The 15396-nt window shown below is 37.5% G+C and overlaps 1 protein-coding gene and 1 pseudogene across 1 annotated transcript in view; both read right to left on the bottom strand.

The window, feature by feature from the left end:
- Positions 1–15396, bottom strand: part of PPME1 (protein phosphatase methylesterase 1) — a 62199-nt gene that overhangs the window by 14847 nt on the left and 31956 nt on the right. Inside the window, exons 6-9 of the mRNA XM_046015247.1 lie at positions 11359–11513; positions 10169–10259; positions 6323–6388; positions 2827–2950 (exon numbers count right to left, since the gene is read on the bottom strand). Of these exons, the coding sequence (XP_045871203.1) occupies positions 2827–2950; positions 6323–6388; positions 10169–10259; positions 11359–11513 (436 nt within the window). The remainder of the gene's footprint in view (positions 1–2826; positions 2951–6322; positions 6389–10168; positions 10260–11358; positions 11514–15396) is intronic.
- On the bottom strand, positions 12199–12279 carry LOC123950112 (annotated as a pseudogene).

Raw genomic sequence — 15396 nt, 5'->3', positions numbered from 1 at the left:
CTGAGCTGAAAGCAGCCGCTTTACCGACTGAGCCACCCAGGAGCCCCTGATGTATATGTTCTAAAATAAGATTGTTGTGATGGTTACACAAGTCTATGAATCTACTAACAACCACTGAATTGTATACTTTGGATGAGTTACCTTTCAATAAAGCAGTTTTTAAAAAGGATATTTATGCATAAAGGAATACCTCCTGGACAACTGAAGTTTATTCCCTTAAGGACCAAAGGTTAAAGTTTACCTTTTCTTTTCTGTATTTTAATCATATTGTATTAGACATCACCCCTCACTACCAATGTGTATCTTGTCTTTTTTTTACACAGCAAAATGGATGCAACAGAACTCTTACGTATGTCTCAGGATTATTTCAAACACCACTTTCTATATTAGTTAAAACAGAGAAATCCCCTACGGGCTAATGGGCTCTTGCCCATGGCCCCTTGCTACCATGCTTTCGAAGCTGTGACTGTTCTTGTTGTTATAGTTGTTAAGTTTAATTTACATTATTAATATTTTCTCTGTCATTTTAGTTATTTTTTTTAACTGAGATATAATTGTCATATAACATTGTATTGGTTTAAGGTGTACAACGTGTTGACTTGACACATTTATACACTGCGATATGCAACACCATAGTGATCACTAACACCTCTATCATATCACATAATTATAATCTCTTCTGTACTAGAACAATTGAGACCTAGTCTCTTAGCAACCTTGAAGTTTATAATACAGTATTATTGCCTATAATTATTATGCTGTGCATTAGATCTCCAGGATCTGTTTATCTACTAGTTACAAGAAGTAGTTTGTGTTCTTTGGGGTTTATGTCCTTCCTCAAGGGTAGACTGTTTTAGCTGTACGCCTTAATGCCTCATGTGTTTCAGTTTGCCCTCCTAACAAAACTGCTGGAATTTACTAAACTCCATATAACTGGGCTTATAAAATAATTACAAAGGAAAAATGAGCTGGAATTAAAAACCAGAGGATCTGGATGTGTTTTAGCACCAACATTTATAAGGTGTCCATAGGCAAGAATCTGTACCTCAGTTGTAAAACAGTGATAATATCTACAATGCAGAGCTAAAATGAGAACTAGGGATGATAAATGTGATCTACTTAGTAGAGCTCCCAGTACATAAAAGGCAAAAAGTAACTGGCAGTTTATATCAGAGTCTCAGATCTACTAAATATTAATTACTTGATTACTTTGGAATAGTCTCTTCATCTCTGTATCTCTGTGTCTCAGTTTCTACACGGTTATCATGGGAGAGAAAATTTCACCTCACAGAGTATAGGGAGGGCAAATTAATCATGCATTGTTTATACTTTTGTAAATTCCAAAGAGGCACAAACAATTATTTATTGATCTTAAGGATGACAAAAGATCATCGTTAAATGAAAAAATCTGTTTTAAAAAAATGTACAGTTGATGCTTAAACAACATAGGTTTGGACTGTGCAGGTCCACTTATATGTGGATTTGGAAAGAGTACAGTACTACAAATTTATTTTCTCCTCTTCATGATTTTCTCAAGAACATTTCTTTCTGTCTAGCTACTTTATTATAAAAGTACAGTATTTAATAAATATAAATATGCAAATTACATATTAATCACTACTTATATTATTGGCAAGGCTTCTGGTCAACAGTAGGCTATTAGTGATTATGTTTTTAGGGAGCCAAAAGTTATAGCTGTTTGGTTTTTTTCTTGAGAGAGAGAGAGCACATGTGCGGGGTGGGGGTGTGCACAGAGGGGCAGAAGGAGGACAATTTTAGGCAGACTCATGACCAGTGTGGGACCCCACCAGTGGCTCAATTTCATGAACCTAAGATTGTGACCTGAGCTGAAATCAAGAGTCAGATATTTAACCAACTGAGCCACCCAGGCACCCCAAAAGTTATAGTTGGATTTTTGACAGTATTGGGGAGGAGTGGCCCTACCCCCCCATATTATTCAGGATTCAGTTGTCTTCTCCTCCTTGCTAACAGTAGCATCTCCAAACATAAGGGACTCTGGGGTGCATACCGAATCCATTACTTGCCATTAGTAAGATGTTTATAATCCATCCCAAAAAGTCTGCTGCTCAGGCTCACTAACCATTTCAAGAAAAAAAATCCTTTCCCACTACTATCCTCAAATCAAGTGTTCAACAAGTAGTCACACAACACTTGCCACACACACACACACCCAAGCTAAATGCTGAGGGGAATTCATATAGAACATTGGTTCCTGTGCTCAAAATACAGAGGTTATTTTGTTGGGAGACAATTCTTACACAATTAAAGGGCACTGAATCTGCATTCTAGAGATGACTACAGGAGACCATAGTATCTCTGAATGGGGTTTATGAAAATCAATTCTATGACTTAGCCACAACTTTAAAACAGAAAGTGCTAAGTGATGTCATATAGACTCTCAATGCTATACTGGAGAAGGACTGATAGAAAATGAGGTCAGAAAACTTCCCCAAAGAAATACACTTTGAAAGATGAGTAAGATCTGATGGACTTAGCATAGACTAGTGGGAAATCAGATTTTCTCATGAGATAAACCATAGGAACAGAAGTATTAAGGTGAGAAGAATCTGATGAGAGAGCGGTCTATTTGAGGGTAGGGTATACAAGTTTTATGTTTCAATTTGTCAAAGTTATCTACAAGTGCCTTTATCTTATTGTTAACCTAAATAGCTATTATGATAACATCTTCACCACCTAAAATATCTAGGAGTGAACAAAAAGAACATGTCACCACCCCCTTCCCACCCACACACACTCTCAATGATTCACTGCCCCAACCTTCCAAGAATGCCAGTTTTCACTCACCTCCATGTCATCTTCCTTTTTCCTCTTGTTTACAGACTCACTTCCTTCTTCGTCTTCTTCTTCTTCCTCTATGATTCCTTCCACTATAGATTTTGAGCCTTCTGGACTTGTAATTCCTTCACACCTAGGTGGGTTGTTTGTTTTTAAGTGCTATCATAAATCGTTCTTTTATACACAAATTATCTGAGATACTGGTTCTTACAGGCTTTTGCAATCAACTGTCAGTTAAAACTTAATGCTTCTGGGAGAAGGAGGATGTGAACAATGTGCATTTTAAAAAATGTGTAGAGGGACGCCTGGGTGGCTCAGTGGGTTAAAGCCTCTGCCTTCAGCTCAGGTCATGATCCCAGGGTCCTGGGATGGAGCCCCATATGGGGCTCTCTGCTCAGCAGGGTGCCTGCTTCCCCCCCCCCCCCCTGCCTGCCTCTGCCTACTTGTGATCTCTGTCTGTCAAATAAATAAATAAAATCTTTAAAAAAAATAAAAAAATAAAATGTATGGAAATAGACATGGCCATGGAAAGTATGACTATATTCCAAGGGCTGGTTTTCCGTTCTTGCACCAATACTAACCCATAGAAGGGAGTAATCATTTCCTGTGGCATGGTGACAAGAGTTTTATTGACATTATCTTGTATAAAAATCTCATAACAATTCTATGAAGTAGCCCTGAAAAAAAAAAAAAATTGTCCAAGATCCCCTGGCTCATTAGTAGATGAGGCTGGAAGGCAAATCCAAGCCGAACTAACTTGAAAGCATGGTACTTTTCTACTGTACCCTGCTTACAGTAGAGCAAGGCTTAAATAGCATAGTAAAAGGCCCCCACTTTCAATTAGCTGATATAAACTGACAATTAAATAACCATCACCAACTGAACCTTGGGGCTTAGAACATCTGATCCAACCAATTGCTATTGTTGTTTTTCCTCTAAAAAACAATCTTTCTTTATGATATAATTAGTATTATATGAACAGCTGATACCATAATTCCTTTTAGAAAGAACTTGTTAGAAAAAATACACTGACAATATTAAAGGCAAAAATCCCAAGCGCCTAGGTAGCAGCCAGTACTAAGGTCTGTTTTCCATGATAAAGAAGAATTTGTTATTTTGCCCTTGAAAGGGAGAGAGAAGGGAAGAGTGGAGAGAGAACAAGCAGGATAAAAAGGGACTGGGATAAATTGAAGGGTCACTGAAACTTCAGTGGTGGATTTTTAACAGTGGTAACTTCTCCTTCCTTGTCTCCTCTATAAATCTCAGTAAAGTGTACATTCACAAAATGTTTTGTCAAGTGGGGGTGTTCTATGGGACTTGAGGTGTCAAGTTTCACAACTAGGGTTAAGGTAATATAACAAAGAAACATGTGCTTTGGATTTCCACAGCTATGGATTAGGAGGTTCAAGAGAATTTCACCTACATCAAGAATGGCAGAAATGTTCTATCTGGTATCTATATGATAACTAAAACACACACTATATACACAAGTTTACATATTAAGAGAAGACACCATTTAAACTTACGTATTAGGTAAAATTTTAAAATCGCTGAACTACCTGAATATAAGCCATATAACGTCCTCACAAAATGCTTTACCACTGCTTAAACAAATCTAATTTCAAAATATTTAGGCATTAAAAAGTGGGCAATCTCACAGCTTATTTTAAGACTGCATTGTATCTACTAGGTATTACTACTCAAATTTTACTTTCAGGCCTAAAGTCCATGATACAGGCCTTGAAGTCAAATATACAGGAGACAGAATCTGAGCTCTGTGATTCACTAGCTGTGTGATCCTGGGAAAGCCACTTTACCTTTCTGAACTTCCATTTTCTCACCTATAAAATAATATTTGTCTTAAAGAGGTATTGTGAAGATTAAATGAGATGGTGCAAATGAATCAATGAATCTATGTAATGATCATTGACGGCTACCAACGCTGCAGAAAAGAGACAACCATAAATTACATGCTTCCTAATGGCAGTACCTATTCTTACAAACAAATCTGAACTTGATCAAATCTCTGAATCTAACTAATAATTTACAGACAATACAGTGAAGAGAGGAATATATTAAATTACACCTTCAGGAATCAATCAGAAAATCCAGATTGTGGGAAATTCTACAGGGCAAAGAACCAGGTCTCTTCAACAATAAATTGCAAGGAAAAAAAAATGAGACAATAGTAGAAACTATAAATTAAAAGATACTTAAGAGATATAGTCTCCCTCCAATTAGTACATATCTACCTTATTGTAATTCTGATTTGATCTACAAAAAAATGATCAGTGAGGCAATTAGAAATGTGAATACTGAATGGACACTTGATGATATTAAGGAACTATTAAACTTTTTATGTGTAATAATGGTATTGTGATTGTGTTTAAAGTGTCCTTACCATTTAGAGCATACTCATATCTTGGAATTTACTTCAAAATATTTTGTAATTAGGGGACAATAAAGGAGAACTGATGAAACAAGACTGGCCATGAGTCCGTTATTGTTGAAAACAGGCAATGCGTATACTGGGGTTCATTGTATTATTCTACTTTTATATGTTTAAAAATTTCCATAATATAAGATTTTTAAAATAAGAGCATGTATATAAAATACCTGGTACAGTATCAAATATATATACAGTATAAAATACCTGGTACAGTGCATCATGCCTGGCAAATAGCAGGCACTCAGTAATGCCATTATCATTTTCATCAACTCTCATGCTCTTGTTCTGCTGGGGAACATTTCCTCAATTCATCTAAAGTTTATTTTGTAACCACATAGCAATACTCAAGACTCCTGTAACCCTATCCAAGAAGATCAGCTGGGCTAAAGTAATCTTTTTTTTTCTTTTTTTTAAGATTTTATTTATTTGACAGACAGAGATCACAAGTAGCCAGAGAGGCAGGCAGAGAGAGTGGGGGAAGCAGGCTCCCTGCTGAGCAGAAAGCCCAATTCGGGGCTCGATCCCAGGATCTGGGATCATGACCTGAGCCGAAGGCAGAGGCTTTAACCCACTGAGCCACCCAGGAGCCCCAAGGGCTAAAGTAATCTTAGCTTAGCCTTAGAATCTGGCTTTCACTCAGGCTACACTAAAGCTTTTATAGTGTGATTTCCTCACAATCATATTTGGCTAAGAAGGAGACTGTTACAGAATAAAACCATAGCTTCCAGCACTAGAGAGGACACTTAATTTTTAATGTCCATTCTCTGGGATTCTTCACCTTTTAAGACCCAGAGTTGCATTAAAGAGGTAATCCTGTATTATATAGGCTTTGGGATTTCTTCAAAAAAAAAAAAAATAGAAAAGAAAAGCTATGAGGCTAGCTCAACTGAACTCATTTATAAAAATTATCTAGAATTGGGGGTATGGCTCAGGGGTAGAGCATTTGATTACAAAGACACTCAGGATGGTAGGACAGGTGTATAACAAAAAGCAATCCGTAATTCCCTCGCCATGTTTCTGTCTCTAACCAGCCCAACAGAGAAAAATAAGACCTACTGTTTGACTTGGCCAACCATTGAGACACGGGCTGACTCCAAATTTCGAATCTGACCACTCTTCACACTAGAAAAGTGAGAAGGGAGAAAGGAGGTTACTCAGTATCCATCTTATCATGTTATAGGGTCAAATGAATAATTTTGCAGATTCTGTGGAACCTCTTTAAAGTTGTGTTTACCAATACAGCTTATATGGAGATTACCACTACTTCCTACCTGGTTATTATGGGTATAAACCAGTAAAAATTAAGTAAAGACATTCAAGCCATTTCAGTTCTGCAAACATTTACCAGGAGGGTACTATATGTCAGGCCTGTGCTCAAGAAACACCTAATTCAAACAGGAAGAAAGAAACACAGATAGTTTTAATGTAATAAAGGCAAGGTTCAAAGGAATCACTTTATTCTGAATGAAGAGGTTAAAGAAAGTTCCCCAAATGTCTTGCCTAAACCGAGGAGAAAAGAAGTTAGGCAGAAGATAAAAGAAGGTGGTCAGGGCAATATAGGCAGAGGGCACATTGCGAACAAAGGTACTGTGATGTGGAAAAGTCAACAGGATGAGGATTTTAGAGGACAGAGTGCAAGGAGAAGCAGGGGAGGCCAAAATGGGAGTATGAGTGGGAGAAAGGGATAGGTGGGCAGGGACAAGCTCCTAGAGGACCTTGCATATCATGATACAGAGTTCAGGAGCTTAGATGCTATTTTAATAGATTAGTTCTCTCAGAGTTATCTATCTACGGTATGCCCAAGGGCCAAGCAAAATGGCTGCATGTCCCAGGGGGAATTGGAAACAATATCTGAAGCAAGTCACCAGAACACTTTTCTTTTCTTCTTTCTTTCTCTCTCTCTCTCTCTCTCTTTTTTTTAAGATTTGATCCATTTATTTGAGAGAGAGAGTGACAGAGTATGACAGTGGGCTCAGTCAGAGGGAGAAGCAGACTCCCCGCTGAGTAGGGAGACTGATGTGGGGCTTGATCCAGGGACTCCGGGATCATGACCTGAGCTAAAGGCAGACGTTTAACTGACTGAGCCACCTAAGTGCCCCCAGAACACCCTTCTTGAAATGTAACTTTTTTAGTTTAAAAAATCATGTAAAAATTTAAAGGGCAACCCCCTTAGATAATGACCTTGTTTCTTATTTTAATGATAGACACAATTAGAATGATTATTTCATTTTTCTACTACCAACTGAATCTACAGATCTACAAATATACCAGTATTTATAATCATATACCCTTCCTTGATGAGTTTTTAATGTATGAAACACCTTTGTTACTATTCAAGGCCAACCTTGGGCACAGTTCCCATCTCCTCTTCCTTGTGAGGACTTTGCTACCTATAGTTACCCTGTGGGTTATTTTTTTTCTCTAGTGAATATTATAAAACAGCTTCTGAAAACATTCTCAACTTCACATTCACTAGTAGATACTACCCCACTTCTCTGCTCCCCTATAAAACAAAACTTCTCAAAAAAGTTATCATAAAAAAAGGTTACCTTAAAGGAATCATTTTTCTTAAATATTATCCACATAATAATGGTTCTCCAAAAAAAAAGTCCTCCAATTACCTCTAGCTCAACCTCTTCTAACAAGTACATATAAGTATTTACTTAACATTTCCACTTAGATGTATAATAAGCATTTCAGCTTATCCATACAAAAATCCTGATTCCCTGACCTTTTACCTACTCCCAAATCTACTTCTCCTTGTCTCTACCATTCTCCCAATTGCTTGGGCTAAAAACCTAGAACTCACCCTTGGATGCTGTGACTCCTCCTGCCTCCAACCCCCGTTTCTCTGCTGATATCCAACCCACAAGGCAGTCCTGTCAGTTCTACCTTTAAAATACATTCCAAATATGACATACTACTTCCTCTGTTTCCATCCTGGTCTATCTTCACCATCATTATTCTCCTATCCTACTACAATTGTCTCTTAACCAATTTCCCACTTCCATTAATGTACCACTCCCTACTCTTTCCCCTAGTGTTTTCCTCAGAGCAGCCAGAGTGGAGAAACAAAAATGTCCAACTATAAAGCCTAGGCTTCTAATGACAATTAACCTACTGCCTCTCATTAGGATGACTGAGAAAGTAGAAGTGGGAATTCAATTTGCTTTAAATCCTCACTGAATTAAATAGGTTGGTCTTGTATTTCAACATCTTTTTTTTTCCCTCCATATGGAATAGCCACAATATCCATATCCATGGGTCATGAACTTGATTCAGATATCCAGCAGAGTACAAAACAAAGTATGAAATACTTCATTCTATTCTTTCTGATTCTCAGGCTCAGGAAGTGGGTTCTAAAAATCAGAGAACCCCAAACATTTAAACATACAACAGACAGAACCTTCATCCTATCCCACATCTGCCACTAGAATCAAGACTCTTAGGAGCAGGTCCACCATGACCGCCATGCTGGATTAAGTTCCTATCTTCTGTACTCCTGCGCTTCAATTATTGTGTTTACACATTTACTTGTTTGTATTCCCAGTGTTTTCCTGATTAAGTACTAAGCCTGATTCATCACCAGTTCTTAAATCAGGTACTGACATATCTTACGTACTTAAAAAAAAAAAAAAAGGAAAAAGTTTACTGAAAAGTTATTTGGAATCATCTTCTCACTGGTTGTTACTGGGGAAGAAGGCAGGGTGCCTGAGGTACATGCTGAACTGGCAACGGCTACATTCTGAAACACTGTGGCTGCTGAAGAGGGAGAGATCTTTGGTGTCTCTAAGAGAAAAGGAATCCTGCACCTCAGTAGTGTGAACAAGGGAGACAGAAGCAACTTACCAAACACAAACTTCATTTTGGTAAGCCATATTTGGCATGAGATCCTATCTTAGAAAAACTACCTAGGCTTTATTTACCAAGTCCTTCATTTCCACTTGATATTTCTGATTCAACAAACAGATACGTTCTGCCTGCTGAGGCAGTCAGCAGTATGCTGTATGCTATATGAAAATAGAAAAGAAATAGAGGATAGCTTCTGCCCTTATGATATAGGAAAAGCATTAAGAGAGACATGAAAATTGACAATAAAAGCATATCTTTTAGGGGAGTATTAGAAGACTAAAGAGGTAAACAGTACAATATAATACAGACAGAGGCCTATAGTTATTTAATCGAATGAGTGATCTGAGTGGACTGGAGGAGTTAGAAAAAGGGTCTAGAAAAGGAACTAGACGTGAATTTAAAGAATACGCAGGAAGACAGGATATTAAACAAAATTATCCTAAGACTGATTTCCTTGTGGGAGAGACAATATATTACTCATTTCTGAAATTTCACCCTTTAGCACAAAGTGTTTAATAAATATTTAATAATTGATTGAATTAATGAATAAATTAACAACAGAACAGCCTTAAGTGGAAGTCATAGCCAATTCTGCCCATAATTTTTATGAAAACTATTTAACCAAAACCCAAATAAAAGCTGAGAAAGGAACCTATGTCCATCCTTTCTGTTTCTCCGCCATTTTCTCTGGAACACAGAAAGTGAATCTAGTACCATGAAACATCAGAAGTGGAAAAGGCCTTAGAGCCTCATTTAGTCCAGACTCTTACCTCAGAGATGGAAATAGCTAGACAGCAGATGATCCATAATTATTAAAATTCTAGGAAGCACTATGGTGTATTAGAAAAAGGATGGATTTTAGATAGCTGGGCCAAGTATGAAACACTTAAATATTTTTTAAAAATTCTGCTTCTTATGTAACTGTTTCTGCACATGATAAAGCTAAGGCTTGGAAACTGAACTATTCCTTTGAACTTGGTGCCTGAATTGATGAAAAAGGGCAGCTACAATCCAACATTTAAAATACAGACAATATAGATTGTGGGTTACCTCCATTCAATGGCATTCTCTAGAGACTTGAAGGTTTTAGGTCGACCACGTAAGAAATTCTGCATGCTATTAAGTGCATCCATGGCTGTACCTAGATGTTAAACAAATATTTTAACTACAACACTTAACATATTCTAAGCATTTACACTTGCTGGGTTAACTGTGTACATTTGCCCTTAAAGATAGCAGAATTCAGTGATGCTTTGGGGAAAAAAGATACAGCTTAAGAAAATTCAGAAGACTGACGTAAAAGCCAGCTTCCAAGATGGCCTCCAGTGATTTTTGCCTCTTGGGATTCACTCCCTTGTGTAGTCTTCCCACACTGAATAGAGGCTGACATATAAACAATAGTGTGACTTCTGAGGATGGGTCATAAAAGACATGGCAGCTTCTTTTTAAATGTTAAATAAAATGGGACATATATACAATTAAAAATTATGCAGCCACAAAAGATATTTACAAAGTTTTTTTGATGACATGGAAAATGATTATATAATGTGGGGTGTGGGTGAAATGGGGGAAAGTGTCAAAGGGTACAAACTTCCAGTTATAAAATAAGTAAGTCTTGAGGATGTAATGTATGGCATGGTGACCATAGTTAAAAATACTATATTGTATATTTGGTTTTTTTTTAAATAAAGATTTTATTTATTTATTTATTTGAGAGAGAGGCAGCATGCATGAATGTGAGCAGGGGGAGGGGCAGAGGGAGAGGCAGAAAATCTTAAGCAGACTCCGCACCAAGTATGGATCCCTACATGAAGATGGATCTCATGACCCTGAGATCATGACCTGAGCCAAAACCATGAGTCAGCTGTTTACTGACTGAGCCATCCAGGCACCCCTGTATTGTATATTTGAAGGCTGTTAAGAGAGTTGATCTTAAAAATGCTCATCACAAGAAAAAAAATGTGTATGTTATCTACACATCCTGGGGTTATCGTTTCACAATATATACAGACATTGAATCATTATGTTATATACCTAAAACCAATAAAAGGTTATATGCCAATTAAAAAATAAATCTGAGAGCGCTTCTGCTATAAAATAACATAAAAAAAGATATAAAGACAGAGGGACATAGTTCAAAATGAGTAGAAATCAACATAAATTAAAACAAGATAATAATCTATCACAGATGTCTCTCATAAATAAAAGATTCTGATTTAGTAAGTACTAAGAAAACTTACCTTCCACAACATCAATCATACAGAGACCCAAGAGGCTTGGCACCAGGTTCGATGATGATGTGTGGACTGCAATAGCACCACCCATACTATGTCCAATCAGCATAACTGGAGGAGGGAGGTCCCCATACATGGCTTCAACCACATTGCCAACGTCTCTGCAAAGAGAAGATTGTAAAAATCATTTTCTTTTTAACTCCTTCCTTTGGTCTGTAACTACGGGTTAGTAAGTAAGTATGGGTCCTAAGACTGTAAAGGTCTATTGGATCATCTTGCAAAGATTCCTACGTAAATCTCTTATAATGCCCCCCAGTATCTATACATGTAGCCTCACATCTAGCTCTTCTGATAAATGGGACTAAGAACCCCAATTTTTTTTTAAAGATTTATTTATTTAAAGAGCATGAGCAGGAGGGGCAGAGGGAGAGGCAGAGAACCTCAAGCAGACTCCATGATGTGTGCAGAGCCTGACAGGGAGCTCAATCCCATGACCCTGAGATCATGACCTGAGCCAAAATCAAGAGTTGGATGCTTAACCAACTGAGCTACGCAGGTGCCCCAAGAACCCCAATTTTTAAATTTTCTTTTACATCACACTTTCACTATTCCACACATTTAGTACAATTATATATTCTCTTTTTTATTTTTCTAAAGATTTTGTTTATTTATTTGACAGACAGAGATCACAAGTAGCCAGAGAGGCAGACAGAGAGAGAGAGAGAGAGTGGGGAAGCAGGCTCCCTGCTGAGCAGAGAGCCCAATGCTGGGCTTGATCCCAGGACCCTGAGATCATGACCTGAGCCGAAGGCAGAGGCTTAATCCACTGAGCCACCCAGGAGCCCCATATATTATCTTTATTTTAACTAGCAACAATCGTGCCTCAGATAAACCTCACTGGCCACGACACTGCCACTGCGCAAAGCTTATTATCTTTATTTTAAACCTAAGCTTGAAACTGGACAAATAATGTAAGCTCTCTATGCCTCAGTTCCCCTAACTATAAAATAGGAAAACAATTTTATTAAGCATTATAATGTAGTAAAATTTAGAGTCACAAGATGAATTGAAGCCCCAGTTTAATTTTTATTATGTGGAACTGAATTATTTAAGCTCTCAGTTTCAATATCTAAAAAATGAAGATAAGAATATGATTTATTAAAAAACAAACTGGGGGTTGCTGGGGGGGAGGTGGGGTTGGGAGAGGGGGAGGGGGGTTATGGACATTGGGGAGGGTATGTGCTAAGGTGAGTGCTGTGAAGTGTGTAAACCTGGCGATTCACAGACCTGTACCCCTGGGGATAAAAATACATTATATGTTTATAAAAATATAAGAAACAAATAAAAAATTAAAATGTTTGATGCAAAAAAAAAAAAAAGAATGTGATTTATTAGAAAAAAGAAAATGACCTATTTCAGATTGCCTTGAAGATTAACTAAAACAGTGAATGAGGGACGCCTGGGTGGTTCAGTCGGTTAAGCCACTGCCTTCGGCTCGAGTCATGATCCCAGGGTCCTGGGATCGAGTCCCACATCGGGCTCCTTGCTCAGTGGGGAGCCTGCTTCTCTCTCTGCCTCTGCCTGCCACTCTGCCTGCTTGTGCTCACTCTCTCTGACAAATAAATAAATAAAATCTTATAAAAAAATAAAACAGTGAATGAAAACTACTTTGAAAAGTGTAAATGCTATACAAATGTTACTTACTCCTTAAAATTTGTCATATAAAGTTATTTGAAGTAGGAACATAAATGTAAGTAATGTTCTGAGAAACAAGATGTTCAGAGCTAATTTTTATTGGCTTCTGTCCTAGTCTTTAATTCTGAGTGGATCTATTTAACAAAGTCAAACCTTAAAGTTTTGAAAATGAGAAGTGAAGTAGGAACTTGGGTTTGATTTGTCTAGAAGCCGTCTTCACTATAGCAATAGGTAGATGTGGTATGTTTTTAGAGACTACTGGCTCTACTGTCTTCTTTTGGGAGTGGCTGAGTCAGTTAACTTAAAAAAAACAGTTTTGTCTTGTTGTATGTTATTATATACCTCAAGCATCCATACGGTGTTATCCAAATATAGCAGTTGTGGATGTAGGATCTCCAGAGCATTCAGAGTAGCAAAGACAAATGCTTTCAGAAGGAATTAATCTTAAAATTATTATTTATTTCAGAAGGAATTAATCTTAAAAATCTCATAAAACAAGTACAGATATGAATGGGGTAGCTGTAGCATCTGCAGACAATCTGAATGGGAGATAAGGAGACCCACCTAATTTTTTAAGTGAAAAAAGTTAACAGTTTAATATTCCTTTGGAGTTAAACTTAAAGCTAAAACTTTTGGTTATTAACAGTATAATATATTAACAGTAAAAGGTTGCTACAGAAGGTTATCTAAATACAGGTCTTCGTAAAACACTAAGTAACTAAGTTGGACTGGTTCTGTGATATCTGCTTCACGTGTGCCTGAAGGTGGACAGGGTCTGAAACAAACGAACTCCGTAATGTATCAAGCTTAGGAAAGGTATATTCCATCCCGGTAAAAAGTGGTTATGATCAATCACTTGATCATTTACCACCAGGAGAAATTTGTTCTTATTAAGATTAGCCAAACTACCAAGATCAGTGCCTTGAGACATGTTCTGAAGTTACAGAAAAATAAAATAAAGATGAAGTAGCAGGTGTTATCTAGAAAACTAGCCTATTACTGGATACATCACAGTTTTGGTGGAGACTTTGTAAGGAGATTCTATCATGCTTATTGATACTGGGTTCATTTCCTGAGAAGCAATATAGCATATCACAGACATAACAGAAAAAGAGTATCAGAGCAATCTGAGCTCAAATCTTGTTTCTTCTACTTTCAGTGGAATTGCATTTTATGTAGGGCTGAGGTTCGGAAGTTGATCCACAAGGCAAAAATAGTGCTGTTAGTACTACTTGAAAATCCCATTAATCATCCATTAAATATGCCTATTTTGAGATTTTTTTTGTTTCAGAGTGACTGAACTCAGAATTCATATAAATGTTTTATTGCTTTGACTATGTCACAAGAATCCAAATTATTGGCTCTTTCGATCCTTGGTAATCATCTTCATCATTCTGGATAGTCTTAGTTATCTATTTTCTTTTTAACTTTTGTTAGAAGTTGACAACTTATTGTCTCTCAGCTCTAATTCTCAAATCCTTCATTGTATGTTCTCCAAAACTGGGTCTGAGGCCTTTAAATATTTTTTCCTTTCCAGCTGGCATGATGCTAAGCTTTATCAGTAGAGGGCACAAGAGAGACATTAGAGAAAGAGGTGGTTTTGCAGCTGGTCAAAGTGCATTGCTCCAAAAGCTCCTGAAGCTTGTGCGCCTCTAGCACCCAGGACCTGCAGCATGGGAAGCCCTCCAGCACACAGCTTCCCTAGTGCCCAAATCCTGCAGCACAGGTGGCTTCTCCACCCTGTCATCCTCCCATGCCCAATTTTTTAATGTATACGCTAGTCTTATCATCACTTCCAAAAGTTTCTTTTTGTGTGATTTTGGGTGTAGTAAGAACACTTAACATGAGATCTACCCTCCTAACAAACTTTTAACTCATTGTTAAGTACAGGCACTATGTTGTATAGCAGATCTCTGGAACCACCCTCAATATTTTTGTTGCAGAGTGCCTCTGGTGAGACACCTCTCTGTGAACAGTTTTCCCTGCACCCTAGAGGGCAGATATCTGGCAAAGGTCTGCCAACATGGCATCCAAATGACTTCTCTGCCTTCACTAAGCCACAGTCATGCCCTCTACAGCAAGGTCTAAATCTCAACCTCTTCCATCGGTGTTCCATCTCTGCCCAAGGGGATTGTGGCAGCTGCTTACACCTGCAATTCCTATATTCTTTCTTTCTTTTTTGGAAAAATTTTCTAGCTTTATTGAGGTATAACTGATAAATAAATTATCATATATTTAAAGTGTACAATATGATGATTGGGTATACGGATACATGAAATGACTCCCACAATCAAATTAAACATATATTCTTTAATGTTCTACTTCTTACTAGCAATTCTTCATTACTCC

The sequence above is a fragment of the Meles meles genome, chromosome 8 (assembly GCF_922984935.1).
Source record: "Meles meles chromosome 8, mMelMel3.1 paternal haplotype, whole genome shotgun sequence".
NCBI classification, from domain to species: Eukaryota; Metazoa; Chordata; class Mammalia; order Carnivora; family Mustelidae; genus Meles; species Meles meles.
The sequence above is the reverse complement of the archived record's forward strand: the minus strand, read 5'-3'. Positions and strand labels throughout refer to the sequence as shown.